We start from the raw sequence: 27,969 nt of genomic DNA on the forward strand, positions 1-27,969 counted from the left end.
GAGAAGAAGGAGGAGGGCGAAGGAGGTGAGTGAGAAGAAGGAGGAGGGGAGGGAGAGGAAGGAGAAGGAGGGGAGGAATAGGGAAGGGGAAAGAGGGGAGGGAGAGGAAGGAGAAGGAGTTGAGGGAGAGGAAGGAGAAGGAGGGGAGGGAGAGGAAGGAGAAGGAGGGGAGGGAGAAGAAGGAGGAGGGAAGGGAGAGGAAGGAGAAGGAGGGGAGGGAGAGAAAGGAGAAGGGGGGGAGGGAGAGGAAGGAGAAGGAGGGGAGGGAGAAGAATCAGAAGAAGGGGAGGGAGAGAAAGGAGAAGGAGGGGAGGGAGAGGAAGGAGAAGGAGGGGAGGGAGAGTAAGGAGAAGGAGGGGAGGGAGAGGAAGGAGAAGGGGGAAGGGAGAGGAAGGAGAAGGAGGGGAGGGAGAGGAAGGAGAAGGAGGGGAGGGAGAGAAAGGAGAAGGGGGGAGGGAGAGGAAGGAGAAGGAGGGGAGGGAGAGGAAGGAGAAGGGGGGATGGGAGAGGAAGGAGAATAAGGGGAGGGAGAGGAAGGAGAAGGAGGGGAGGGAGAGAAAGGAGAAGGAGGGGAGGGAGAGGAAGGAGAAGGAGGGGAGGGAGAGGAAGGAGAAGGAGGGGAGGGAGAGGAAGAAGAAGGAGGGGAGGGAGAGGAAGGAGAAGGAGGGGAGGGAGAGGAAGGAGAAGAAGGGGAGTGAGAGGAGTGAGAAGGAGGGGAGGGAGAGAAAGGAGAAGTGGGGGAGGGAGAGGAAGGAGAAGGAGGGGAGGGAGAGAAAGGAGAAGGAGGGTAGGGAGAGGAAGGAGAAGGAGGGGAGGGAGAGGAAGGAGAAGGAGTGGAGGGAGAAGAAGGAGAGGAAGGAGGAGGGGAGGGAGAGGAAAGAGAAGGAGGGGAGGGAGAGGAAGGAGAAGGAGATGAGGGAGAGGAAGGAGAAGGAGGGGAGGGAGAGGAAGGAGAAGGAGGGGAGGGAGAGGAAGGAGAAGGAGGGGAGGGAGAGGAAGGAGAAGGAGGGGAGGGAGAGGAGGGAGAAGGAGGGGAGGGAGAGGAAGGAGAAGGAGGGGAGGGAGAGGAAGGAAAAGGAGGGGAGGGAGAGGAAGGAGGAGGGGAGGGAGAGGAAGGAGAAGGAGAGGAGGGAGAGGAAGGAGGAGGGGAGGGAGAGGAAGGAGAAGGAGGGGAGGGAGACGAAGGAAAAGGAGGGGAGGGAGAAGAAGGAGGAGTGGAGGGAGAGGAAGGAGAGGAGGGAGAGAAAGGAGAAGGAGGGGAGGGAGAGGAAGGAGAAGGAGGTTAGGGAGAGGAAGGAAAAGGAGGGGAGTGAGAGGAAGGAGAAGGAGGGGAGGGAGAGGAAGGAGAAGGAGGGGAGGGAGAGGAAGGAGAAGGAGAGGAAGGAGAAGGAGGGAAGGGAGAGGAAGGGGACGGAGGAGAGGGAGAGGAAGGAGAAGGAGGGGAGGGAGAGGAAGGAGAAGGAGGGGAGGGAGAGGAAGGAAAAGGAGGGGAGGTAGAGGAAGGAGAAGGAGGAGAGGGAGAGGAAGGAGGAGGGGAGGGAGAGGAAGGAGAAAGAGGGGAGGTAGAGGAAGGAGATTGAGGGGAGGGAGAGGAAGGAGGAGGAGAGGTAGAGGAAGGAGAAGGAAGGGAGGGAGAGGAAGGAAAACGAGGGGAGGGAGAGGAAGGAGAAGGAGGGGAGGGAGAGAAAGGAGAAGGAGGGGAGTAAGAGGAAGGAAAAGGAGGGGAGGGAGAGGAAGGAGGAGGGGAGGGAGAGGAAGGAGAAGGAGGGGAGAGAGAGAAATGAGAAGGAGAGGAGGGAGAGGAAGGAGGAGAGGAGGGAGAGGAAGGAGAAGGATGTGAGGGAGAGAAAGGAGAAGGAGAGGAGGGAGAGGAATTAGAAGGATGGGAGGGAGAGGAAGGAGAAGGATGGGAGGGAGAGGAAAGAGAAGGAGGAGAGGGAGAGGAAGGAGAAGGAGAGGAGGGAGAGAAAGGAGAAGGAGGGAGGGAGAGGAAAGAGAAGGAGGAGAGGGAGAGAAGGGAGAAGGAGGGGAAGGAAAGGAAGGAGAAGGAGGGGAGAGAGAGGAAGGAGAAGGAGGGGAGGGAGAGGAAGGAGAAGGAGAGGAGGGAGAGGAAGGAGAAGGAGGGGAGGGAGAGGAAGGAGAAGGAGGGGAGGGAGAGGAAAGAGAAGGAGGATAGGGAGAGGAAGGAGAAGGAGGAAAGGGAGAGGAAGGAGAAGGAGAGGAGTGAGAGGAAGGAGAAGGAGAGGAGGGAGAGGAAGGAGAAGGAGGGGAGGGAGAGGAAGGAGAAGGAGAGGAGGGAGAAGGAGAGGAGGGAGAGAGAAGGAGGGGAGGTAGAGGAAGGAGAAGGAGGGGAGGGAGAGGAAGGAGAAGGAGGGGAGGGAGAGGAAAGAGAAGGAGGAGAGGAAGAGGAAGGAGAAGGAGGGGAGGGAGAGGAAGGAGAAGGAGGGGAGGGAGAGGAAGGAGAAGGAGAGGAGGGAGAGGAAGGAGAAGGAGGAAAGGGAGAGGAAGGAGAAGGAGGGGAGGGAGAGGATGGAGGAGGGGAGGGAGAGGAAGGAGAAGGATGGGAGGGAGAGGAAGGAGAAGGAGGGGAGGGAGAGGAAGGAGAAGGAGGGGAGGGAGAGGAGGGAAAAGGAGGGGAGGGAGAGGAAGGAGAAGGATGGGAGGGAGAGGAAGGAAAAGGAGGGGAGGGAGAGGAAAGAGAAGGAGGGGAGGGAGAGGAAGGAGAAGGAGGAAAGGGAAAGGAAGGAGAAGGAAAGGAGGGAGAGGAAGGAGAAGGATGGTAGGGAGAGGAAGGAGAATGATGGGAGGGAGAGGAAGGAGAAGGAGGGGAGGGAGAGAGAGGAAAAGGAGGGGAGGAGGAAGGAGAGGGAGGGGAGATAAAGGAAAAGGAGGGAGGGAGAGGAAAGAGAAGGAGGGGAGGAGAGGAAGGAGAAGGAGGGAGAGAGAAGGAGCTGGAGAGGAGGAGAGGAAGGAGAAGGATGAGGGAGGAAGGAGAAGGATGGTAGGGAGAGGAAGGAGAAGGAGGGGAGGGAGAGGAAGGAGAAGGAGGGGAGGGAGAGGAAGGAGATGGAGAGGAGTGAGAGGAAGGAGAAGGAGGGGAGTTAGAGGAAGGAGGAGGGGAGGGAGATGAAGGAGAAGGAGGGGAGGGAGAGGAAGGAGAAGGAGGGGAGGGAGAGGAAGGAGAAGGAGGGGAGGGAGAGGAAGGAGAAGGAGGGGAGGGAGAGGAAGGAGAAGGAGAGGAGTGAGAGGAAGGAGAAGGAAGGGAGGGAGAGGAAGGAGAAGTGGGGAAGAGGGAGGAAGGAGAAGGAGGGGAAGGAGAGGAAGGAGAAGGAAGGGAGGGAGAGGAAGGAGAAGGAGAGGAGTGAGAGGTATGGAGAAGGAGGGGAGGGAGAGGAAGGAGAAGGAAGGGAGGAAGAGGAAGGAGAAGGAGAGGAGTGAGAGGAAGAAGGAGAGGATTGAGAGGAGGGAGAAAGAGGGGGAAGGAGAGGAAGGAGAAGGAAGGGAAGGAGAGGAGGGAGAAGGAGGGGAGGTAAGGGAAGGAAAAGGGGAGCGAGAGGATGGAGAAGGAGGGGAGGGAGAGGAAGGAGAAGGAGAGGAGGGAGAGAAAGTGGAAGGAGGGAAGGGAGAGGAAGGAGAAAGAGGAGTGAGAGGAAGGAGAAGGAGGGGAGGGAGAGGAAGGAGAAAGAGGGGAGGGAGAGGAAGGAGAAAGAGGGGAGGGAGAGGAAGGAGAAGGAGGGGAGGGAGAGAAAGGAGAAAGAGGGGAGGGAGAGGAAGGAGAATGAGGGGAGTGAGAGGAAGGAGAAAGAGGGGAGGGAGAGGAAGGAGAGGGAGGGGAGGGAGAGGAAGGAGAATGAGGGGAGGGAGAGGAAGGAGAATGAGAGGAGGTAGAGGAAGGAGAATGAGGGGAGGGAGAGGAAGGAGAAGGAGAGGAGTGAGAAGAAGGAGAAAGAGGGGTGGGAGTGGAAGGAGAAGGAGAGGAGGGAGAGGATGGAGAAAGAGGGTAGGGAGAGGAAGGAGAAAGAGGGGAGGGAGAGGAAGGAGAAGGAGGAGAGGGAGAGGAAGGAGAAGGAGTGGAGGGAGAGAAGGAAGGAGAGGAGAGGAAGGAGAAGAAGGGGAGGGAGAGGAAGGAGATGGAGGGGAGTGAAAGGAACTAGAAAGGGGGGAGTTAGAGGAAGGAGGAGGGGAGGGAGATGAAGGAGAAGGAGGGGAGGGAGAGGAAGGAGAAGGAGGGGAGGGAGAGGAAGGAGAAGGAGGGGAGGTAGAGGAAGGAGAAGGAGGGGAGGGAGAGGAAGGAGAAGGATGAGAGGAAGGAGAAGGAAGGAGGTAGAGGAAGGAGAAGGAGGGGAGGGAGAGGAAGGAGAAGGAGGGGAAGGAGAGGAAGGAGAAGGAGGGGAGAGAGAGGAAGGAGAAGGAGAGGAGTGAGAGGAAGGAGAAGGAGGGGAGGGAGAGGAAGGAGAAGGAAGGGAGTAAGAGGAAGGAGAAGGAGAGGAGTGAGAGGAAGAAGGAGAGGATTGAGAGGAGGGAGAAGGAGGGGAAGGAGAGGAAGGAGAAGGAAGGGAAGGAGAGGAGGGAGAAGGAGGGGAGGTAGAGGAAGGAAAAGGGGAGCGAGAGGATGGAGAAGGAGGGGAGGGAGAGGAAGGAGAAGGAGGGGAGGGAGAGAAAGTGGAAGGAGGGAAGGGAGGGGAAGGAGAAAGAGGGGAGGGAGAGGAAGGAGAAGGAGGGGAGTGAGAGGAAGGAGAAAGAGGGGAGGGAGAGGAAGGAGAAAGAGGGGAGGGAGAGGAAGGAGAAGGAGGGGAGGGAGAGAAAGGAGAAAGAGGGGAGGGACAGGAAGGAGAATGAGGGGAGTGAGAGGAAGGAGAATGTGGGGAGGGAGGAAGGAGGAGGGGAGGGAGAGGAAGGAGAATGAGGGGAGGGAGAGGAAGGAGAATGAGAGGAGGTAGAGGAAGGAGAATGAGGGGAGGGAGAGGAAGGAGAAGGAGAGGAGTGAGAGGAAGGAGAAAGAGGGGAGGGAGTCGAAGAAGGAGAGGAGGGAGAGGATGGAGAAAGAGGGGAGGGAGAGGAAGGAGAAAGAGGGGAGGGAGAGGAAGGAGAAGGAGGGGAGGGAGAGGAAGGAAAAAGAGGGGAGGGAGAGGAAGGAGGAGAGGGAAAGGAAGGAGAAAGAGGTGAGGGAGAGGAAGGAGAAGGAGGGGAGGGAGAGGAAGGAGAATGAGGGGAGGGAGAGGAAGGAGAATGAGGGGAGGGAGAGGAAAGAGAAGGATCGGAGGGAGAGGAAGGAGAAAGAGGGGAGGGAGAGGAAGGAGAATGAGGGGAGGGAAAGAAAGGAGATGGAGGGGAGGGAGAGGAAGGAGAAAGAGGGGAGGGAGAGGAAGGAGAAGGAGGGGAGGGAGAGGAAGGAGAAGGAGGGGAGGAAGAGGAAGGAGAAAGACGGGAGGGAGAGGAAGGAGAAGGAAGGGAGGGAGAGGAAGGAGAAGGAGGGGAGGGAGAGGAAGGAGAAAGACGGGAGGGAGAGGAAGGAGAAGGAGGGGAAGGAGAGGAAGGAGAAGGAGGGGAGTGAGAGGAAGGAGAAAGAGGGGAGGGAGAGGAAGGAGAAGGAGGGGAGGGAGAGGAAGGAGAAGGAGGGGAGGGAGAGGAAGGAAAATGAGGGGAGGAGAGGAATGAGAAGGAGCGGAGGGAGAGGAAGGAGAAAGAGGGGAGGGAGAGAAAGGAGAAGGAGGGGAGGGAGAGGAATGAGAAGGAGGGGAGGGAGAGGAAGGAGAAGGAGGGGAGGGAGAGGAAGGAAAATGAGTGGAGGGAGAGGAATGAGAAGGAGGGAAGGGAGAGAAAGGAGAAGGAGGGAGAGGAATGAGAAGGAGGGTAGGGAGAGAAAGGAGAAGGAGGGGAGGGAGAGGAAGGAAAATGAAGGGAGGGAGGGGAATGAGAAGAAGGGGAGGGAGAGGAAGGAGATCGAGGGGAGGTAGAGAAAGGAGAAGGAGGGGAGGGAGAGGAAGGAGAAGGAGGGGAGGGAGAGGAAGGAGAAGGAGGGGAGGGAGAGGAAGAAGAAGGAGGGGAGTGAGAGGAATGAGAAGGAGGGGAGTGAGCGGAAGGAGAAGGAAGGGAGGGAGAGGAAGGAGAAGTAGGGGAGGGAGATGAAGGAAAATAAGGGGAGGGAGAGGAATGAGAAGGAGGGGAGGGAAAGAGAAGGAGGGGAGAGAAGGAGGGAGGGGAGAGGAATGAAAAGGAGGGGAGGGGAGAGGAAGGAGGGGAGGGAGAGGAAGGAGAATGAGGGGAGGGAGAGGAAGGAGAAAGAGGGGAGGGAGAGAAAGGAGAAGGAGGGGAGGGAGAGGAAGGAAAATGAGGGGAGGGAGAGGAATAAGAAGGAGGGGAGGGAGAGGAAGGAGAAGGAGGGGAGGGAGAGAAAGGAGAAGGAGGGGAGGGAGAGGAAGGAGAAGGAGGGGAGTGAGAGGAAGGAGAAGGAGGGGAGGGAGAAGAAGGAGAATGAGGGGAGGGAGAGGAATGAGAAGGACGGGAGGGAGAGGAAGGAAAAGGAGGGGAGAGAGAAAAAGGAGAAGGGAGGGGAGAGGAAAGAAAAGGAGGGGAGTGAGATTAAGGAGAAGGAGGGGAGGGAGAGGAAGGAGAAGGAGTGGAGGGAGAGGAAGGAGAAGGAGGGGAGGGAGAGGAAGGAGAAGGAGGGGAGGAAGAGGAAGGAAAATGAGGGGAGGGAGAGGAAAGAGAAGGAGGGGAGGGAGAGGATGGAAAAGGAGGGAAGGAAGAGGAAGGAGGAGGAGGGGATGGAAGAGGAAGGAGAAGGAGGGGAGGGAGATTAAGGAGAAGGAGGGGAGGGAGAGGAAGAAGGAGGGCAGGGAGAGGAAGGAGAAGGAGGGGAGGGAGAAACATGGAAACATGGAAACATGGAAACATGGAAACGCAGGCAACAGAAAGCCTATTGGCTCATTACGAGGTTGCCTGCTTTAGTGATTCAATCTGCTCGACAGCCTGGGGCCTGGGGAGCAGATGAAAGCACCTCGACATTGAGGAGCAGATGAAAGCGCCTCGATATTGAGGAGCAGATGAAAGCAACTCAATATTCAGTTTACTCCCGACGCAGCGAAGTGACGGTCGATTCTATATTTGAAGGAGTTGATAGTATTCGCATTTACTACTTCTGAAGGAAGATTGTTCCAGTGACGGATGACTCGGTTTGAAAAGAAACTCCTTCCGATGTCTGTGTTACATCGACTAGACTGAATGGGTAAACCGTTATTTCTAGTTCTTAGGTTGGTTTGCAATTCAAAGAAATTGGAGTAATCGACGTTATTGAATTTTTTTTAGATACTTGAAGACTTGAATCACATCTCCTCGTAGGCGTCTTTTCTCCAATGTAAAGAGATTGAGTCGCTTGAGTCGTTCCTCGCACGGTTGAGCCCTTAAGGTTGGTATCATTTTCGTGGCGCGTCGTTGAATTTTCCAGTAAATCAATGTCCTTTCTGTAATTAGAGACCAGAACTGTACTGCATACTGAGGTGCGGTCTTACCATGGAATTATACAAGGATAGCATCACGTCTGGCGTTTTACACTGAAGTTCCTCGCCATGAACCCGAGCATAGTGTTGGCTTTGTTGTATGCTTTTACAGTGATTCGCGTGTTTCAGGTCACCGCTGATAGTGACTCAAGATCCTTTTCCTCCTGCATCGCTTGCAGAGGTCTCCCATTCATGATGTATGTGTGTTACTATTTCTGGACCCAATGTGCATGACTTTGCATTTGTCAACATTAAAGGACATTTGCCATTTTTCCGACCATTCGATAATGTGATTGAGGTCTTCTGAATGATTTCGCAGTCGGTCTTTGTGAGGGCCTTTCCCCACCTTAGTGTCATCAGCAAATTTCTGATATTGTGGATTTCAGTCCTGATTCGAGGTCGTTGATATATGATGAAGAGAATGGGTCCCAGCACTGACCCTTGAGGCACTCCACTAGTGACTGGAAGCCAATCGGAAGGCTGTCCGTTGAGTAGTACTGTTGTTTTCTGTCGGTGAGCCAATCTTTATCCACGCGATCAGATTGGCTCCAATGCCCGCCGAGTGCAGTTTTAAGGAGTCGCTCGTGCGGTACCTTGTCGAAGGCTTGAAAGTCCAGGTATATAATATCACTGGGGATGGGCATCCCAGTTCTTATATATACCTTGAAGAAGTCTAATAAATTCGTTAGGCAGGAGCGCTTGTTTCTGAAGCCATGCTGGGTGTCGAGATTACATTATTGTCTTCTCAGAAACTTAACAAGTTTGTCTCTAATAATCTTTCGAGTATTTTTCCTGCCACTGATGTCAAAACTTATGGGCCTGTAGTTTAATGCAACGCTTTTGTCTCCTTTGAAAATTGGTGTTACGTTCGCCATCTTCCAGTCTTCCGGGACCTTTTTCAATTGAACAGACTGGTTGAATATGTTAGTGAGTGGCTGAAGTATTTGTTGTTTAAGCCTTTAATAAATCATGGGGACAAACCGTCAGGTCCTGTTGACTTGTTCGTGTCGAGTTTATCCAAATACTCTTTCACTTCTTGGTCGCATATTGAGTCAATTTTCAGGGCGTGATTCCTCGGCGGGTCAGGGTTCTCGGGCATGGTTTCGATGTTTTCGACTGTGAATACGGATGCGAAGTTACTGTTGAGGATTCTGGCCATCTGTTTACTGTCCTGAGTTGCAGCTCCAGTCTCGTCTGTCAGGGACCAATATTGATTTTACTTTCTTTTTCGATCTGATGTATGTGAAGAATTTTTTGAGTTTGTCTTGATGTCACGCGCTATTTGTTTTTCGTAGTTGCGTTTACTACTCCGAATAAGGGTGCGACAAGCTCTGAGGCTGTTGTGGTACTGAGTACGGGCTTCGGCCGTGTCATTCTTCATTAGGTTATAATTCCTTTTTTTAAGTTTACCGCCCTTTTATTTCTCTGGTCATCCACGGTGGATCTACGGCACCATTTACTGCCTGGGTTTCGTCGGCACTGTAGCCTTTTCTACTCCCAAAGCTTATCTTTGAAGTTGTTCCACACGTTGTCGATTGTATTGTCGGTTAGGTGAAGTTGGTCCCAGGTCGCGGAGGGAAGCAGCTCACGGCTAGGTTGAAATTCTGCTTTTTGTAGTCTGGTATCACTGACGGATTGTCTACGAGTTTGTGACTTATGTTGACATTGAAACGGATTAAGTGGTGATCGCAACCGTTAATTTTTTTCACCAACTTCACAGTCGCGAATGAGGTCGGGGTCGCTTAATACCAGATCCAGCAGATTGTTTTCTTGTTGGTTGAGTTACAACTTGAGTGAGGAACGAATCCTCCACCATTTCTATTAGCCTGTGACCCTCTTGATCTCCAGTCAATTGTCCCCAGTCAATGTTAGGGCAATTAAAGTCCCCAATTATTATTGCTTGTTTACTTTGTGTTAAAGAGGAAGCTCTTCGTACAGGGCAGTGTCATCGGCTGCTTGTTGTTTTGGAGGCCTGTATACGATCGCAAGTGTTAGTTTCTTATTATTCGCAGTTATTTCCACAGACGGAGTCGTAATTTCGCATCCTGTTTGTCTATTTTATGGCAGGAGCGTACTTTTTACGTAGCAAATTACCCTCCTCCTTTCTTGTGCATTCGATTTTTGGAAGCTTGCACCCGGGAAATGACAGTTCAGATACTAGATGTGCAGAGTTGGCCCAAGTCTCTGTGATGGCTACCACATCTGGTTTCAGTTGCAATATACGCCCCATTTCTGTCCTTTGGGTACAGACTGCGTGCATTTGTGCACAAAATGGAAATGTGACTACTGGTTTGGCCGCGTTGAGTTGAATGAGTTCGCTTGTCGGAGGCGTTGGTTACACAGTTTCTTGCAAGCCGCATCGACGCTACGGTTCGGTTGATCAAGGGTTGCCTTTGCCTTGCCCTCGCCTCCAGTTTTTGAATAGCTTTTCGAGAAGCCAACTGCATCGTTCAGAGCCTTCCAGCCGCGCCGAACCAACCTCGTTCAAGTGGAGTCCGTCCTCCCAAAACAAATCTGGGCGCTGGTTGAAGTGATGCTATGCGTTCGTGAACCCTACGCCTTCATCGTTACATAACCGCTTTAGACTAGTGTTGACGCTGTACGCTTTACTGTTGTTGTATCCGGCGAACGTATTGACTCTCGGTAGAATTCCAGAGACGATGATGAGGACTTGGTCTTGTATTTCCGAATGACTTGATGGTATTTTGCTAACAGGTCCTGGAATTTGAGTTGACTGAAGGTCGTTGTTCCCTGCATGGATCAGGATACACCAGCGTCCCCTTCGCATTTACTGAAACTGCATCGACAGCTGATTCAATATCGTCCAGTTTGGCTCTGGGATACAGAAACGCTGCCGTCAACGTATTCTGACCACAAACTCCGTGTTGGCCTCACCACACCTAAATTTCTGCACCAAATGGACTCTAGTAGTTAGTTTGCCCATACCAGGGCCAGCGTCTGTCTGCACAAGTGACAGTTGGTGCAGAATGGTCTTTGTGATTTCTTCTGAAGGGCAAGAGGTACAAGAGGGAGCAAGGGGCTAAGGGGGTTTAAAGTGGTGGTGGTGGGCAGTAGTGGTGGCTGGGAAAAGGTGGAGGGGGTGAGGTGTGGATGGAGGAGATGTGGTATCAGTAAGGGAGGAGGAGGCGGAAGGAGTTCGTGTTGAGGTGAAGGGAGGATGGGAGGGTGATGAGGATAGGGGAGAGCTGAGGGGTGTTGGAGGAGAAGGAGAGGGAGGGGGAGGAAGGAGGAGTGGAGGAGGGAGAAGGAGGGAGGGAGAGGTGGGAGAAGGAGGAGGAGAGGAAGGATGGAAGTTAGGGGATTGGGGATACCAGGAAACAGCGTCTGGTTCGTACAAGTGACAGCTGGTAGAATGGTCTTGTGATTTCTTCTGGAAGCGGGCGCGAGGAAGAGGGAGCGTGGGCTAAGGTGGGTTTGGAAGGGTGGTGGTAAGGTAGGGGTGGCTGGGAAAGGTGGAGGGGAGGGGATGGAGGGATGTGGTATCAGAAGGAGGAGGAGGCGCAGGTTGAGTTCGTGTTGAGGTGGAAGGAGGATGGAGTGGTGATGAGGGATAGGGGAGGAGCTGGGAAGGAGGAGAAGGAGGGAGGGAGAGGGAAGGGGAGGAGCAGAGGGAGGGAGAAGGAGGGGAGGAGAGGTAGGAGAAGGAGGGGAGGGAGAGGAAGGAGATGGAAGTTAGGGATTGGAATTGACTTTATAGTTGTCGTCGATACCCAGAAACAGCGTCTGGTTCAAGCAAGGACAGCTGGTAGAATGGTCTAGATTTCTTCTGAAGGGCGCGAGGTACAAGAGGAGCAACAAGGTGGGTTTATGGTGGTGGCAAGTAGTGGTGGCTGGGAAGGTGGAGGGTGAGGTGGATGGAGGGAGATGTACAGAAGTGAGAGGAGGCGGAGGTTGGTCTGTGCTGGAGGTAAGTGGTGATGGAGTGGCATGAGGATAGGGGAGGAGTCAAGGTGCTGAGGGAGAGAAGGAAAGGAGGAGAGGAAGGATATGGGAGGAGGAGAAGGAGTGGGAGTGGCAGGAAGGAGGGAGGAGAGAAGGATGAAGTTAGGGATTGTGAAGAAAAGGAGGGGAGGGAGAGGAAGGAGAAGGATGGGAGGGAGAGGAAGGAGAAGGAGGGGAAGGAGAAGAAGGAGAAGGAGAGGAGTGAGGCTGAGAAGGAGGAAGGAGGGGAGGGAGAGGGTGGAGAGAAGAAGAGAGGGGAGGAAGAGGGAGGAGAAGGAGGAAGGAGAGGGAAGGAGGAGGGAGAGGGAAGGAGAAGGAGGAGGAGAGGAAGGAGAAGGAGAGGAGGAGAGAGGGAAGGGATAAGGAGGGGAGGGAGAGAGGGAGAAGGAGGGGAGGGAGAGAGGGGAAGTGGTGGTGGGAGGAGAGAAGGAGGCAGGGAGGGAGAGGAAAGAAAGGAGGGAGGGAGAGAAGGAGAGGGGGGAGGAGAGAAGGAGAAGCAGGGAGAGAGGAAAGAAAAGGAGAGGAGGGAGAAGAGGAGAGGAGGAGAAGGAGGGAGGGGAGAGGAGGAAGGAGGAGGGAGGAAGGAGAAGAGGGAGGGAGAAAGAAAAGGAGGGGAGGGAGGAAGGAGGAGGGGGGGAGGAGAGGAAGGAGAAGGAGGAGGGAGAGGAAAGAAAGAGGAGGGAGAAGAAGGAGGAGGAGGAGAAGGAGGGAGGAGGAGAGAAGGAGGGGAGGGAGAGGAAGGAGAAGGAGGGGAGGGAGAGGAAAGAAAAGGAGGGGAGGGAGAGGAAGGAGGAGGGGGGGGAGGGAGAGGAAGGAGAAGGAGGGGAGGGAGAGGAAAGAAAAGGAGAGGAGGGAGAAGAAGGAGGAGGGGAGGGAGAGGAAGGAGAAGGAACACAAAGGAAGAAGAACAAACAACAGCAGACCTGCTGGTCCTTACGAGGTTGTTTGTGACAAGCTACACTAACTATCTAATCAAAGGTGGAAGATGAAGGACAGCAAAGGCGAAGGCTCCTCCCAACCCCCGATCCCTCCAGCCAAAGCTGGCAGGAAAGGAAAAAGAACCATGCAGCATGGAAAAACTGCATGGAATTTATGTAGGAAAGAGGAAAGAACTACCATTACTGCTTCCACTAACCGGGCGATAAAAGCGGACAAGGACACCAGTATTCGAAAGAACTTAACGTTATTACGACAATGAGTAATATCTAAGTTGCTGGTTGGATTCAAAACACTTGTCTAATCTATTCTTGAAGGCCGTAACTGTTGTACTATCAACGACATCACAAGCTAGAGAGTTCCAAACATTAACAACTCGATTGAAGAAGAAGTGTTTAGCTTCGTGCGACGAGAATCTTTTACCACTTATCTTCAAACTGTGATTTCTTCTTGTTCTATTTGATCGATCAATTGTAGCAATCTTCCGCATTAATATCACTGAACTTTGAACATTTTAAACACTTATTAGATCGCCTCGCATTCTTCGTTTTGATAGGCTGAATAAATTTACTTTTAAGCCTTTGTTCATATGACAAATTTCTCAACCTAGAATCATCTTTGTTACCTTCGTTGGACCTGTTCCAACTTTTCTATGTCTTTTTGTAGTAGGGAGACCAAACTGTACAGTACCTAGACGGGGTCGAACCAACGAATTATACAGTTTTAATATTACTTTTTCCGATTTATTATTAAAGACTCGTCCGATGAAGCCAACCAATTTGTTTGCAGTTTTAACTACCTCTGAACAATGCTGACCGGGCTTTAAATCGCTTTGATATAGTGATTCCAAGATCCTTTCTTTACTTACTGCAGAAAGTTGTTGGCCATTCATTACGTACCGAACGCAATTGTTATTTTTCCGATGTGCAACACTTACATTTCTCAACGTTAAATTTCATTTGCTATTGATTGGCCCAACGTGCAAGTCGATCTATATCTGATTGTAAAGCTTCTTCGTCGAGTATCGCAGTTACTTTACTAGCAATTTTGTGTCATCAGCAAATTTTGATACTTTGCAAATGAGCCCATCATCGATATCATTAACATAAATTAAGAAGAGCATGGGGCCAAGCACTGATCCTGAGGTACGCCGCTTTGACATCGAGCCAGTTAGATGTATACACCGTTTAGAACTACTTCTGTTTCCGCTCAGAGAGCCAGTCCGCAAACAGAATGTTACCGAGATACTGTGCGCCAGTAGTTTGCTGAGCAATCGTTGGTGGGGACCTTATCAAATGCCTTTGAAACCAGATATATGATATCTATTGATCTGCTTTCATCGAACACCTCAAAATATAGTGAAAAATCAATCAAGTTAGTCAAACACGAACGTTTACGGAAGCCATGTTGCGAATTATTTATTATATTATTTTCTTCGAAGAATTTCACCATATTGTCGCGAATGATAGTCTCCATTAACTTACAAACAATAGATGTCAGGTTAATTGGTCGATAGTTTCCTGATGAGACTTGTCCCCTTTTTGAAAATTGCGTGACATTTGCAAGTTTCCAATCCGACGGAACTTTTCCAGCTGTTAAAGATTTATTGAATATGATGGAGAGCGGTTTACAAATTTGATGTTTGATTTCTTTTAAGACCCTAGGGTAATTTTGTCAGGACCAGGAGCTTTGCTTACTTAATCTTTTCAATTGTGCGTAAATGCCACTTTCACGATGAGCACGCCACTTAACATCTTTTCGGTCCTTCTAACCTCCGGCGGTTGAGGTGATAAACAATCTTCGTCGGTAAATACGGATGCGAAAAAGTTATTTAGGATTGTAGCCATTTCATTTTCATCGTTCGTGGTTACCATTTTCATTAGCAAGCGGTCCGATACCACAAGTGAGTGACTTTTATTTTATTTACATAGCTGAAAAGTCTTAGGATTAGATTTATTTGTTTCTGCTATATATTCTTCCAAGATTTTTCGTTTCGTTTTTATTAATTTTTGCTCATGGCGAATTCTGTCCAACTCTAGTTTGTCAGCCTGCTCTGAGATGATAGTGTACCTACTGTATACGCGTTTTTTAGAGATAGTTATTTTTGAATTTCGTTATTCCACCATTTGGGTTTTCTTAGAAGTTGAACGTCTGTTACGATAGGGTACGCATATGCTTATGGCATTGTTCAATATTGTTGTGAAGACCCCCAAGATTTATCAATATCTGTTTCCGCCGTGATTTCAGTTCAGTCAGAATTATTAGAATTGATCGAGTCTTACGAAATTCGCTCTCTGGATAATCAGGCACCTTTTCTTTACTAGAGTTTTTTACTTTCTTTCATATTGATGCTGAATGTGATTGTTCGGTGATCGCTAGAACTAAAAACTGGACCAACATTTACTTCGTTAACTAGATCAGCTGTCGTTGAAAAGATAAGGTCAAGTATATTATTCTTTCCTGAGTCGGTTCTTGAACGTGTTGATGTAAATCACTTTAGTAAATTTGTGTACAGGTCGAGCCCTGTATGACAGTTCAACGGTTCACCCATTTTTTCACTGCGTTAAAGTCCCAAACAATTACTGCCTGCAACTGCTACTTGTTTCTAATAATAATTCACTTAATGCGTGGTCGATATCAAGAGTCTGCCTTGGCGGTCTGTAGATGTCCAATTACTATTTTACGAGATTTATTTAATTTCAATGAAGACCGTGTCTACATTGGGTATAATATCTGTTTTCACGGATACTGGATGGAGAGAGTTGTGGATATAAAAGATAACGCCCACCCTGTCTGTTCTCTCTTCATGACTAAAAATGGTATAACCTGCAATCTATATTCCGCAATGAAATTTCTATTTGAAGTGTCTATCCAAGATTCTGTGACCTGATGATGGATAATGATTTGTAGCTGCGAGGACTTCTAAGTCTTCAAATTTGTTACGTAGGCTACGAGCGTTTACATAGCAAGCTTTAATGTGATTCGAGTCGGGAGTTTTTCGTTGAGTGCACTTCACGGTGGAGCTGCTGGTGTTCTCGCCCGCGTTTTTGGCTTTCGAAGAGCCACTTTGGTCACAGAGCAGCCTCCCGAACGGGCTGCTCCAACAGGGTTTAAGTGAATGCCATCAGGAAGGAAACAAGTCCGAATCGTAGTAAAAATTGTTCCACAAGTTAGCGAACTGGACGTTTTCTTGTGAGCAAAGGGACTGAAGTCTGTTTGTGCGAAGGCCTTTACTGTAAAAGCTAGATTCGGCACCGACCTCGGGAGGATTCTTGATTATGATGTTACTGGCATCTGTTTACGTTTATATTGCTTGATCATGCGCAGCGGTATTTCTGCAGTTCCTCAGAAAGGGTTGTCTTTACGTCATTTGTCCCCGCGTGAATGACAAAGAGGGTGTTTCGGTTTGGTATTTCGTGAGACATCATCGCACGCTGTGGTGATGTCGTCCAGTCTGGCACCTGGATAGTTAGTAACGTTTTCTGCGGCCGTTTGATGAACGACCACAGAACTCAACCAGCTGGCTACGTACCATGGAGTCCCCAACTAGGGCGAGTTCCGAACTCCTGATTCCATGTGTGTCTGCCAGCACCTGGAACCCATTAGCTACGTAGTGGGGTCTGCAATCCTTGGTTGCTCTGTTTCGCTTCAGCCCCATTCCCTCAGCAGGTTGGAACCCGACATCCTGTGAAGCAGTGAAGTAGAAGCGTTATAAGGGGGGCAGGCTGGAAGTTGTCCCGTGAGGCAGCAGGTTGGGAGTTAGCCTGTAAGGCTAGAGTTGGGGTTAGCCTGTGAGGCAGGTTGGGGTCAGCCTGTAAGGCAGGCTGGCGTTGGTTGCCTGTGAGTGCAGGCCGTTAGGCTGGCCCAGAGGCAGGCTGGGGGTTAGCCCAGGAGGGCAGGCTGGGGTTAGCCTGTGAGGCAGGCTGGGAGTCAGCACAACTGACCTCTTATCTTGGGTCATAGGATACACATCCTGTCGGACCACACCACTGGACTTATTATAAAGCATTGTGTACCCAGCAGTAGGATTGCACTGCTGGCAGACACTTAGGAGAATTCTGATCAGTATTGATTATCTCCAGGCTCCAGCAACATGGTAGCAGATTTTTGTCAAGGATTAGGAATCAGAGTGAGTGATAGAAGGCGAAATTGATGCTCGAATTATATCTGTCACCCTTACGGGTGGATAGGACACGTCTAATGCTCTCCGGAGGGACATGACAAATAGATAAAAGCCCATTGGAGTCTACACCTGAGGGATAACTGGTGATCTGATCCTGAACTGAGAGAATTAGCACTGCTTTGAAACAAACCACCGTGGCACGCGCGAGAGATGAGAGAAAGGCCAGATAGAGCAATAACGTTGAATGGGAAGCAGAGGCAACTTAAAAACCGCCCTTAGTGGAAGTGTGTAGAGAACGCATTTCTACCGCGATGTTTATGATGAACACAACAAGAAAGAAAAGATCATTATTCCACCAAGCTGGGTATTCCTGCACGCGTTACTTTGGCGCATTCCATGCTACCTGCAGGGCATGGAGTGGCACTATATGTTACATCGCTGTCGCAAGTTTGGCGCACTGGCTGGAAATGAAGGTGGACGTGGAGCAATATGCTGGGGATCTTTGGTCCTGTCTGTTGTCGGTTTCACAATAGGATCCCCGCCAGCTCCACTTCATGAGGTATCCAGAGGTTGGCCAACTGCTCTGAGGTATCCATATGGATATTGTCGACCTGTCTGTTTCAGACTTAAGGGGCCAGGTATGTACTGACAGTGATAGACGTCCTGTCACGCTTCTTGGTAGCAACTCCCCTTCGTACGAAGGCAGCCATGAAGTGGGCAGCTGCGTTTCATACACCTAGTCTGTACACAGCATCCTACGATTCTAGTCACGGATCATGAAAGGAGTTCGTCAACACTCTTACGAGAGTTGAGAATATTACAGATTGATCATCTAAGGATTAACTTCCTATCACCCGTCTGTAAACAGGTGATAGAAAGTACTACCATAATCTTTTTTTAATAAATATCTTGAGAGAACTTTAGTGAGACAATCGCGGTATCTGGGACCAAATGCCTGGTTGCAACACACGCCTACAACACTGCCTACCACCGTGTTCTGAAAGATTCACCATTTTTCTTGCTTTTTCTCTCGACCCAAATTTTTGAAGTGCTTGAGAATAAACTCCAACCTTTGTTATGATGTTGATAGCCATAAAGCATTTACTTTGTGTCGCGCAGCGTACCCATAAACTATGTCAGGACCAATATATAGGATGGCAGAGTCAGAAAGAATGTTTAGGAACTAAAAACCCAAAACAGGGTGGGTAGCAGGAGATCGGGTCTACTTAAGGCATGTATGTACAGCGGTTGTCCCAAAAGAAGCTCCAGCCCCTTGTTCAATGGACCTTTAGGGTGCTAGGAAAATAGTTCTGTAGTCTTACGACTGCGTCAGGTTAGAGGTGGTAAGATCAAGACAGTTCACACAAATAATGTTCAGGGTCGTTCACGAGGACTCTCTTGGCTTCCATGACTCTCCCAATGTCAGGCGTGCATACCTCTCCTCGATCGGGCAAGTAGTAGCGGACCCACTCCCTATGACTTATTCTCTGGAGTGAGCCATACATTGTCCTTTTCCAGCTCTTTCCGAGCTCTCCTCACTGCTCCTGTCTCTCAGATGCTTCCAGAGGTCTCATTGGTTCCTCTTGCCTTTCTGTAGCCCTGTGTCAGCCGCTCATTACGATCCAATACGGTACTCTTCTCTCCCCAATGATGGACCGCCCTCTTTGAGTATCGCCAACGACCAACGAACTGACGCCCTTCTTTATAATTACAGATCCTGTGTTGCCTCTCCTTGTCTTCCCTTGATCCTCTCCTGGGAGCAACCCATTCGTCCTGGCCTCGTCTTTCTCCCCAGGGGCTCCCAGATGTTGTTGACAGACGGTACTATATTGTCCCTTGTCGTCATCAAGACGGACGACATCCAACGTCCTCTCATCAACGTGGCAAAATCTAATAGCTGGAAGTTTCATGGTCGATTGAATATATGAATCAATTGTTCCCACTGTTGGTCTGGTTCAGGCGCAATTTCCAGACTCTTTTTCACATTGAGTTTGAGAAGTTATTCAAAGATCTTAAATAGTTTCTGTTTATTATGAGTGGTAGAGATGGAAGCTCGTTTCGACTCGCCAGCGAGGAGCCGTGATTCTCGGCTCGGTAGCAAACTCCTTTTCGGTACGGCCACCAGGCCCTGGGCCATTAGATGTGATACACGGAAGCTCTCCAGCTTTCCATTAATTCTGTCCACAGAAGGACGTCAACTTTAACTCCTCCATCAGGGAAGTCCTCAACGCCAGTTCGGGATCTCCGTTATCTATTCTGCCATCTCCTTGTTTGAGTCCGCTCTCTTTGCTTTACCTCAGCTATTATCCGTCGTCTCACCAAAAAACCTTGCAAATTGAAGGAAATGCGTATTTGGAGACTATCTTCATTCATAGTTATAATTATGACCCAAATCACATACTTGAATTCAAGCTTGGCCTTCACAGCGGTCCCAAACGCAGTACTTTCCTCCTTCCAAATGATGGTATCTTTTGCTTGTGTGTGCTCAGCAATGCGTCACCCATTACCCAGGCTTATTTTCCCTGCGTACATGAATATTTAGCATTGTGGTATAGAGATGTTCTAGGTTATTTCTAAAGGTACGCTTCCTCAGGAACCTTTCACTTTACTTCTTACAAATCCCCATGAAAGGGGATCCTGACGTTCGATGTTTAAATGGACGCGTTGCCTTTTCATCTTGATGGCACGCCATATTTTCTGCACACCGACACGGTTTCATCACTCTTGCGGTTTCTACACCGCACTCACTATATGCTCTTGGACTCCTTGATTCTGCTTTTCTGTGCCACGAGGACGTGGCGGTTTTAACGGGGGGCAGTATGTGGTACCTCGAGGGCTGCGACACCACTCTGTGTCATCATCATCTTCACCGGCAATATTTTGATGACAACAGCGTATCGACCGCTAAAACACAACACGGACTCCAACATTACGATTGTCCCCACTGTCTATTTACCAACCTATACACAATTGTAATTGCTCATTAACGCACTCCGCTTTTCATCTCTCTGCTTAAAACACAATCACTGCACAATACACGATCAGCCAGGAACAAAATGTTATGAAAACAAAGCTGCGTCACCGCGAATTAAGCATGTCGGTTAGGTGATTATTGTATGAGCTCGGTGATTTGATGACTTACACGCTGACGTATTACCTCGCGATGTTCGCCTATATAAGAAGCTTACTTTTCTCCAGGCTTGACCTCAGATTAACCAGCACTCTGTCTGTTGCTGACACTCAGTTGTCCCTTCCTAGACAAATATGGGTAGAAATATTCATCGTTGCTAATGGGTGAGTATGGAGTGTGAAGAATTACCAGAGAAAGTTACCTTAACATCTATTGTAGTTCTATTATCTTAGCTTTACTTTAGATTATATTTATGATACTTTACGGTGCGAGTTTTTACTCAATATTATACCTAGTGTTAACGTCAGTAACCAAAGTAAAGAAAACCTGAAGACTCATTGAGTCTAGTAAGCCAGTTTCGGTTTAAACAATATTTTTACCTCTGTAATATTAAGTAGTATTACAGAATAAAATATATAAGAAAGGCGACACTCGTTTCATCACCCCATTTACGAACCTCTTTTAAATACTCCTAAAGTACCAGAATTTCAAGTCAAGTGTCACTAGTAATAAATAGTGTCGTCTCCCTCAGGTGACCCGGATTAAGGTTACAACACTTCCTTCTATCCCTTCTTCCTTTTCCCCTTCCTTCCTTTCTCCCTTCCTTTTCTCTCTTTCCCTCCCCTCTTCCCTTTCTCATCCTTTCCTTCCCATCTCTTTCCCTTCATCCCTTCCTTCCCATCCCTTCCTTCCTTCCCTTCCTTTCCCCATCCCTTCCCCATCCCTCTTCCCCTTCTCCTTTCTCTCTTCCCATCCTTTCCCTTCTTCCTTCTTTTCCCTCCCCATCCTTCCTTTCCCATCCTTCCCCTTCCCATATCTTCCTTTTCCCATCCCTTCCCCCTTCCTTTTCTCCTTCCTCTCCTTTCCTCCCTTCCCCTTTCCTTTCCTCCTCCCTACCCATCCTTTCCTTCCCATCCTTTCCTTCCCATCCCTTTCCCCATCCTTTTCCCTTCCCATCCCTTCCCATCCCTTCCTTTCCCTTCCCCACTCCTTCCCTGTCTTTCTCCCTCCTTCCCCTTCCCATCCTTTTCCCTTCCCATCCTTTCCCCTTTCCATCCTTTCCCTTCCATCCTTCCCATCCCTTCCCTTCCCTTTCCCTTCCCCATCTCCTTCCCCTTCCTTCCCATCCCTTCTCCCTTTTCCTTCCCACCTTCCCTTCCCTTCCCTTTCTTTCCAGCCCCTCCCTTCCCATCCCTTCCCCTTCTCCTTTCCCTCCCCCATCCTTCCCCATCCTTTCTCCCTTCCCATCCCTTCCCTTCCCTTCCTTTCCTTCCCTTCTTCTCTCTTTCCTCCCCTCCTTCCATTCCTTTCCCTTCCCATCCTTTTCCTCTCCATCCCTCCCTTTTCCCATCCCTTCCTTCCTTCCATCCCTTCCCATCCCTTCCCTTTTCCTTCCATCCTTTCCCTTCCCCTTCTTTTCTCCATCCTCCTCCCTCCCATCCTTCCCTTCCATCCCCTCCCTCCCTTCCTTTCGATCCCCTCCTTCCCCATCCTTTTCCTTCCCTTCCCCTTCCCTTCCTTCCATTCCTTCCCCATCCTTTCTTCCCATCCCTTCCCTTCCCCATTCCATCCCATCCTTTCTCTCCAATCCCTTCCTTCCCATCCCTTCCCTTCCCTCCCTTCCTTCCCATCCTTCCCCCTCCTTCCCATCCTTTCCCTCTCCCTTTCCTTTCCTTTCCCCTCCCCCTCCCTTCCCATCCTTTGCCTTCCCCTTCCATCCCATCCCTTCCTCATCCCATCCCATCCTTTTCTCTCCCATCCCTTCCTTCCATCCTTTTTTTCCCCTTCCCATCCATTCTATCCCTTCCTTTCCATCCCTCCTTCCCTTCCCACCTTCCCATCCCATCCTTTCTTCTTTCCCATTCTTCCCCATCCCATACCTTCCTTTCCTTCCTCCCATCCCTTCCCCATCCCATCCCTTCATTTCCCCTTCTCCTTCCCTTCCCATCCCTTCCCCTTCTTTTCCCCCTCCTTTCCTTCCCATCCTTCCTTCCCATCCTTCCTTCCCTTTCCCTTCCCTTCCCATCCTCCCATCCTTCCCCATCCCCTTCCCTTCCCATTCCTTCCCCTCCCTTCCCATCCCTTCCCTTCCCATCCCTTCCCCTTCCCCTTCCCATCCCATCCTTTCTCTTCCGATTCTTCCCCTTCCCATCCTTTTCCTTCCCTTCCAACCTTTCTCTTCTTCTTCCCATCCCTTCCTTCCCATCCCATCCCCTTCATTTCCTCTTCCCAACCCCTCTCTTCTCCCTTCAAAACCTTCCCATCCCTTCCCTTCACTGTCCTTCCTTCCTTCCTCTCATCTCTGTTGTCGTCTCATCTACTTTATTATAGAAGAAACAAAAAGTTGCTGAAGGCAACCTACTCGCCGTGATCCATGATTTATGAGTCAACAATCAAGTATCTTAGTAAAATGGGGTATTATGAGTTTTGTAACTTGTATTTTTTTTTATCTAATTATTTTAGGTGCCATTTTGTTTAGGACAGCATGTACTTTAAGAAAAATAGCACTAGTGTATTAAGATGATTACTACCTTATTACAGATTAGGTGAACAAAAATGGTTTTCTCTCCTGGGAGATTCCTTTTCAATTGTTTCCCTCTGACCTCTAGTTTTTACATAAATGTATTTATGTATTTAAGTAAAACACAAACATGTGAGCAAAATGGCATGAACAGAACCTTATATATATATATATATATATATATATATATATATATATATATATATATATATATATATATATATATATATATATATATATATATATATATTTTTTTTGCCTGAAGCCCTGTGGTTTCTCAAGAAACAGAAAAATAAATAATTATAATTTGCTTCATGCCTAAATTTTTGCACCTAATAGCATAAATTTGATTTGGATATACCTGTTCTTTTTTGGTAATAAATTATACAAGTGATATTAGTATATCTCCGATTTTTTTGTAACCCATAAAATGTTGGGCCCTGATGTCCCAATTATAGAATATAAAGTGTAAAACACCTTTCACATGATATATATTGTTTTTATAAAAATAAGAAGAATGAAAATCATTCCGTAAATAAGTTATGGGAATCTTGGTCCCCGATGGTAGCAGAGTCGGTGCTGCCGCTTCCGAATGCGGTATGAATGATCGAATATTAAGAAGTCAGAATATGGTGCATACCTTTTTTTACCTCATTTTACTAGTTCGCAGATAAAATACATAGTTTTACAGACCGACATATGTTGGACCCTTGAGCTGTACTTCAATAGATGATCCCTTATATGGCTCACAAGCAATTATTATCGATTCCAAGCATCTTGTTTACTACTATATTATTGAGCTAATTAGACGATAATTAGAAGTGGTGGGCTGGTCGATGCTTTTAGAAATTCGCTGGTATCACATTAACTACTTTCCACAGACATAATCATAATTTACTGACCTAGGAAACATATCAGCTAGTGGGTCGTTGAGAACCTGTCAATATCTCGTCAGGACCTGGCGATTTATTTTTTTGCTGAGTACTAATTTTATCCTGCACTTCCTTCCTCGTAATGACCACACCCTCAACTTGGCGTTATTCATACACCTGAACACACCTGAACTCTCTCCGAAATGGTCGTTAGAATTTTTTGATCGAGAGGGAAGTTAACAGTTCATCAATTTAATCTTTCCCTCCACATTTTCGATGAACTCATCCGGTGCCTGCTTTCAAAGGTCCGATTCTCTCCCTTTTTCCTCCTATTCGCCTTAAAATTCTTTGGACTCACTTTTTTACCTTGTTAGCCTTCCTGATCTCGTAGTTCCTTTTTTTCGCTTCGTGGGTGTTTTCTTTATAAATTTGGCTAATTCATCATACCTCTCCCTGAGGTGGGTTTCACCATTCTTTATTATCTCATAACTCAATCACTCTAAGCCTATCTCGTTTTTAAGTCTACGCGTCATGCACTTAGGGTCATTATTACCTTTTTAAAGAGTGCTGTATGGTACTTCTGTATATTTTTCTTTGCATTAAACCATAAATTGAAAAATACTCGTTAAAAAAAAAATAACAAAGAAATATTAACATAATCTTGGCAAGTTACGATTCTTACCTGTTGTTGAAGAAAAAGACGATAGGTTTGATAGGGAGACCGAGGCTTAAAGTCTGATTTTAGCGACGCAGTATAGTGTAAACAAGACAAGGATGGAATACAAGGAGTAGGCCGTGGAGGCTTCTTTTTAAGAAAGGAGGAAAAAGGAGCGATAAAAGGAAGTGAAAAAAAGAAGTAGAAAAAAATTGAAAAGGAAGGAGCAGTAGGGGTGAAAAAAAAGAATAGGAACATGACGAGAGAAGACGAACAGGAGGAGCATGAGGATGAAAAATATTATTCCAATGACCATCGGAACACACAAAAAGGGGATGCAACAGAGAAAAGTAAAATCAAAAGAGCAACACGCAATATCACACAAACCTCAACAAAAGCAATAATAAACACCCCTCTAAAACCCTCCCGTGACTCGCATGTAGGTATATAGGAAAGTACGTGTGTGTATTTCCGGTTCTGTTTAGCGATGCGGCAGGGCGGATCTATTTGGAGAGGTTGAGCCAGCTGTTAAGAAACATCAATATTGCACAATACAAAATCCGACCGTATCCAACGTTTTCATATACAGATCTATATTTCCACCCGCAGATCATAGTTTTATTGCTCTCTGCTCGTCCTACTCGCTGCCTCTCCTGTGCTAACCTCCGCCGCCCGATGCCGCCTCTGTATATTTCTGTCAGTCTCTGTTTCTAGTATTCCTGATATTTATTTTGCTTCTGATTTCAGTGCCACTGTTCCTATCTTGCTGTTTCTCTTCCTTCGTGTTCTTCTTCTCCATCTCCTTCTTCTCCTATTCCTCCTCCTCCTCCTCCTTTTTCGCCTCCTCAACCTCTTCGTCCTCGGCTTCTTCCTCCTTTTCCTCCACCCCCACCATCTCCTTAACTTCCTCCTTGTCATCGTCCTCCTCCTCCTCCTCCTCCTCCCCGTCATCTTCCTCCTCCTCCTCCTCCCTCCAACCTCCTCCTGTTCCATTTTCTCGTTTGTTTGTGTTCACAGTTGTCTGAGGGAAGAAAGTGCGTGAATTGTGTGTGTGTGTGTGTGTGTGTGTGTGTGTGTGTGTGTGTGTGTGTGTGTGTTCGTGTGTGTGTGTGTGCGTGCGTGCGTGTGCGTGTGTGTGTGCGTGCGCGTGCGTGTGTGTGCGTGTGTGTGTGTGCATAGCTATTCGGCAAATAAAAATATAAAAAAAGGCAAATAAAACAGTGTTCTCCCGCAGGTCCGCAAGATAACGTGTTTGTGTGGTTGTGGTTCCTAAATAAACGATTCTTCTATTCATGTTGCAACTATATTAACGCGACTGAAATATTCTGACCGGGGCAAGATAAACCAGGGACACTCATGATACTTTGAACAGTGTGTGTGTGTGTGTGTGTGTGTGTGTGTGTGTAATTAATTAATTGCAATTCTTATGTCGGTACAAAATAACAAACTTTTAGGCCCGGATGTTTTAATGGACGAAAAGAAGTAACACAGAGGCATTACTACATTATTAATACAACGATATACCTCCTACAACAACAGCAGCATTAACTACTTCTACTACTACTACTACTACTACTACTACTACTACTACTACTACTACTGCTACTACTACCAATACCACTACGACCCCGAATAAGGCACTACGGTACCTTCCACCACCACACCACCAGCCTCCACATGACGATCGCAGTACAGGTGTGGTATGGCAGTGTTGGTGTGTGTGTGGGGTGGGGGGGGGGGGGCACAACACGGACACACCGACGCCATGCAACCTCAGTCACACCCACAGGCAGGAAGGAAGATACTTTTTTTTTGTCCTCCGTTCGTACATGAGCGAGGTCCTACACACACACACACACACACGTACACACACGTACACATCAACGTACAGGGAGGGGTGGAAGGACACTCTACCTTGCCTGTCCTGTCTTCGCCTCAGACGGCCCCGCGCCGCTCCAGAGGTCATATGTCTGTTGTGCAGCCGGCCTTCGCCTCTTGTCTTCCGCCCCTCCGTCCTCCGCTCCTCGGAGTGTTGAAGGAGCATCGTCGCTGTCACATGCTTAAACTATGTTCGAAAAGGATGTCACATTTTTTCCGTCGTGCCCCATTTTTGTCAGTATATGGGTTTTGTTTCACTAGGTATGTGAACGTTGTTATGGATATAATATTAAGTAACATGCCTCGATTTCTTGATCACAGGCATGCGTGGTCAAAGCCTTAATGTGTCATCGTTATAGTTTCATATACTTTACCTCTTTACCGTAAATGCTCTCCACTAGAAGGGTTTTGTGATAGAATTTATTTCCTCCGAAAGAAATGTAAATCATTTTCCTGTGTACCAGAATCGCAATTGCAGCCTCAAAGGGACAAAAGGAAATAAAATTGATCCCACGGACGTACAGCCGTCACCTGCGCTCTCCAGCAATCAAGGCCTCATTAGCCTGGCCAGGTATTGTCTCTCACCTTCCGCCTTCCCTCTCCCCAGAGGTGAAACTGTTGCGACAGGTGAGCCGAAGTGACGGTAATCCGAGGGAGTCAGAGATAAACATCCAGATTAGCGGCGAAGCCTGGCAGGAGGGTGACGGGAAAACTAAGGCTTGGCTGAGATTTTACCCTGGGCAATGGCGTGCCTGGGCAGCTATCGCCCTCAGCTTTGCCGCCAAGACTTCCTCTCCTTACCATAATGACCTTAACGGCTTATTTTCGGAACATTTTAAGTCAGCGGGGAGGAAGCGAGGAGCGAGAAGATATGAGAGTTGTGTATTGATAGCGGGGAAAAAAAGTCAAACAGGAATGCAGAGAAGTGGCTGGAAGACACCAGGCCTTTTCAATATGGAAAAGTTAATGAAAGGGTTTATCCTCATCTCTTGATGTTTACCTCTACTTTTTTTTTTATTCATGCAAAGCTTTTCCGTATTGTTTAGTGAGTCAGCTCCCAAAAAATTACAGCCTTTTGATAACTCAGTAATGTCGCAAGAGTAGGTATATACTTAGCATTTTTTTTAACTACAAAGTGGTGGTGGTTTCTATGACCTCCGTTTTTGTTGCAGTTCTACGGAGAAGCATTGTATTTTTTGTAAATGTAATCATCAAAAAGTGAAATTACAGAAAAGTCATTTTTACTCTTGGACGAGACTTCAAAGCCCCGCCGGATATTGGCTGCCTGGGACCTGCACTTGAGGGGAGTGTGTGTGTGTGTGTGTGTGTGTGTGTGTGTGTGTGTGTGTGCGTGTGAGTGCGGGCCGTTCCGTGCGTGTGCATGTGGGGGCGGGGAGGGGTGAGGACATACAGTAATAGGACCGAGACTCGAGGTGTCAAGGAATGTATTAGAACAGGTAAAGATAGAGAGGAGGGTCATGGCGGAGGGTCGGAGAGTGTTTACAACAGAAGTAGGGGCAGGGAACTCATTTTCTGCGAAGTAAATACTGAAGGAGGGGAGCTGCCCGCACCCGGCCCATCGAGGGAGGCGTCGGGCACGCACGCCGCCAGGACTGTTGCGTTGTGGGACGCGGGCCTCTTCATTACCTGTGCTGGCGGTTTTATGTTCAAGAATGTACACAGGCAGTGAACTTTGATAGAGCATAAATAAAGTTCATGATTAATGTCTTACATGTCCGGCACATGAGGTTAATGATAATAATAATAGTAATAATAATGTTCTTAGAAACAATGCCATTTTTTTACGATTAAGAGGATGGACCAAAGTTATTTTTTATTATCACTATTGAAACCCATAAAAAGGCATCGAGGGAAAAAATAGTAATATAGACCCAAACAGTCCCATCGATGGGCATACATTGTTATGAAATATGAGACAGTGACAGTAAAGTGAATATAATAGGAAAAGGGGAGGGATATAAACAATTCCTAATAAATCAACAGGTGGGTGTTGACTTCTTGAAATTTGGGAATGCCAAGAAGATAAAAAGTTTCATCTTGAAGTACATTCCACATTTTAATCAAGTGATCGGGAATATTGGTTATATAGATATTTTTTTTCAAATATTAGACTGATGATGCTCCTTTAGAGAAAAGGGGACATGCCAGAAAATTTAACAACTTGATTCACTGATGTCTTGATATTCTCATGAAGGGGATAAGTTGTAGGAGGAAAGAAATACAAGTAAAGGAAGGCAAGCGTCGCTAGCCGAAAAAAAATAATATTGCCCAACCAAAAAGTCCAGTGTAGCAAGTGATTTGTTTTCTGTAATGGAGTAACATTTCTTCCCTCCTAAAGATGTCTTAACAAATTTGATACAAATGAAAATTT

General features: G+C 48.3%; 1 protein-coding gene across 1 annotated transcript in view; it reads right to left on the minus strand.

The window, feature by feature from the left end:
- Nucleotides 1–25,743, minus strand: part of LOC126994055 (ankyrin-1-like) — a 172,250-nt gene extending 146,507 nt beyond the window's left edge. The window contains exon 1 of the mRNA XM_050853297.1: nucleotides 25,614–25,743. Within this exon, the coding sequence (XP_050709254.1) occupies nucleotides 25,614–25,743 (130 nt within the window). The remainder of the gene's footprint in view (nucleotides 1–25,613) is intronic.
- Nucleotides 25,744–27,969: the final 2,226 nt, after the last annotated feature.

This window comes from Eriocheir sinensis, unplaced genomic scaffold (genome assembly GCF_024679095.1).
Source record: "Eriocheir sinensis breed Jianghai 21 unplaced genomic scaffold, ASM2467909v1 Scaffold71, whole genome shotgun sequence".
In the NCBI taxonomy this organism is placed as follows: Eukaryota; Metazoa; Arthropoda; class Malacostraca; order Decapoda; family Varunidae; genus Eriocheir; species Eriocheir sinensis.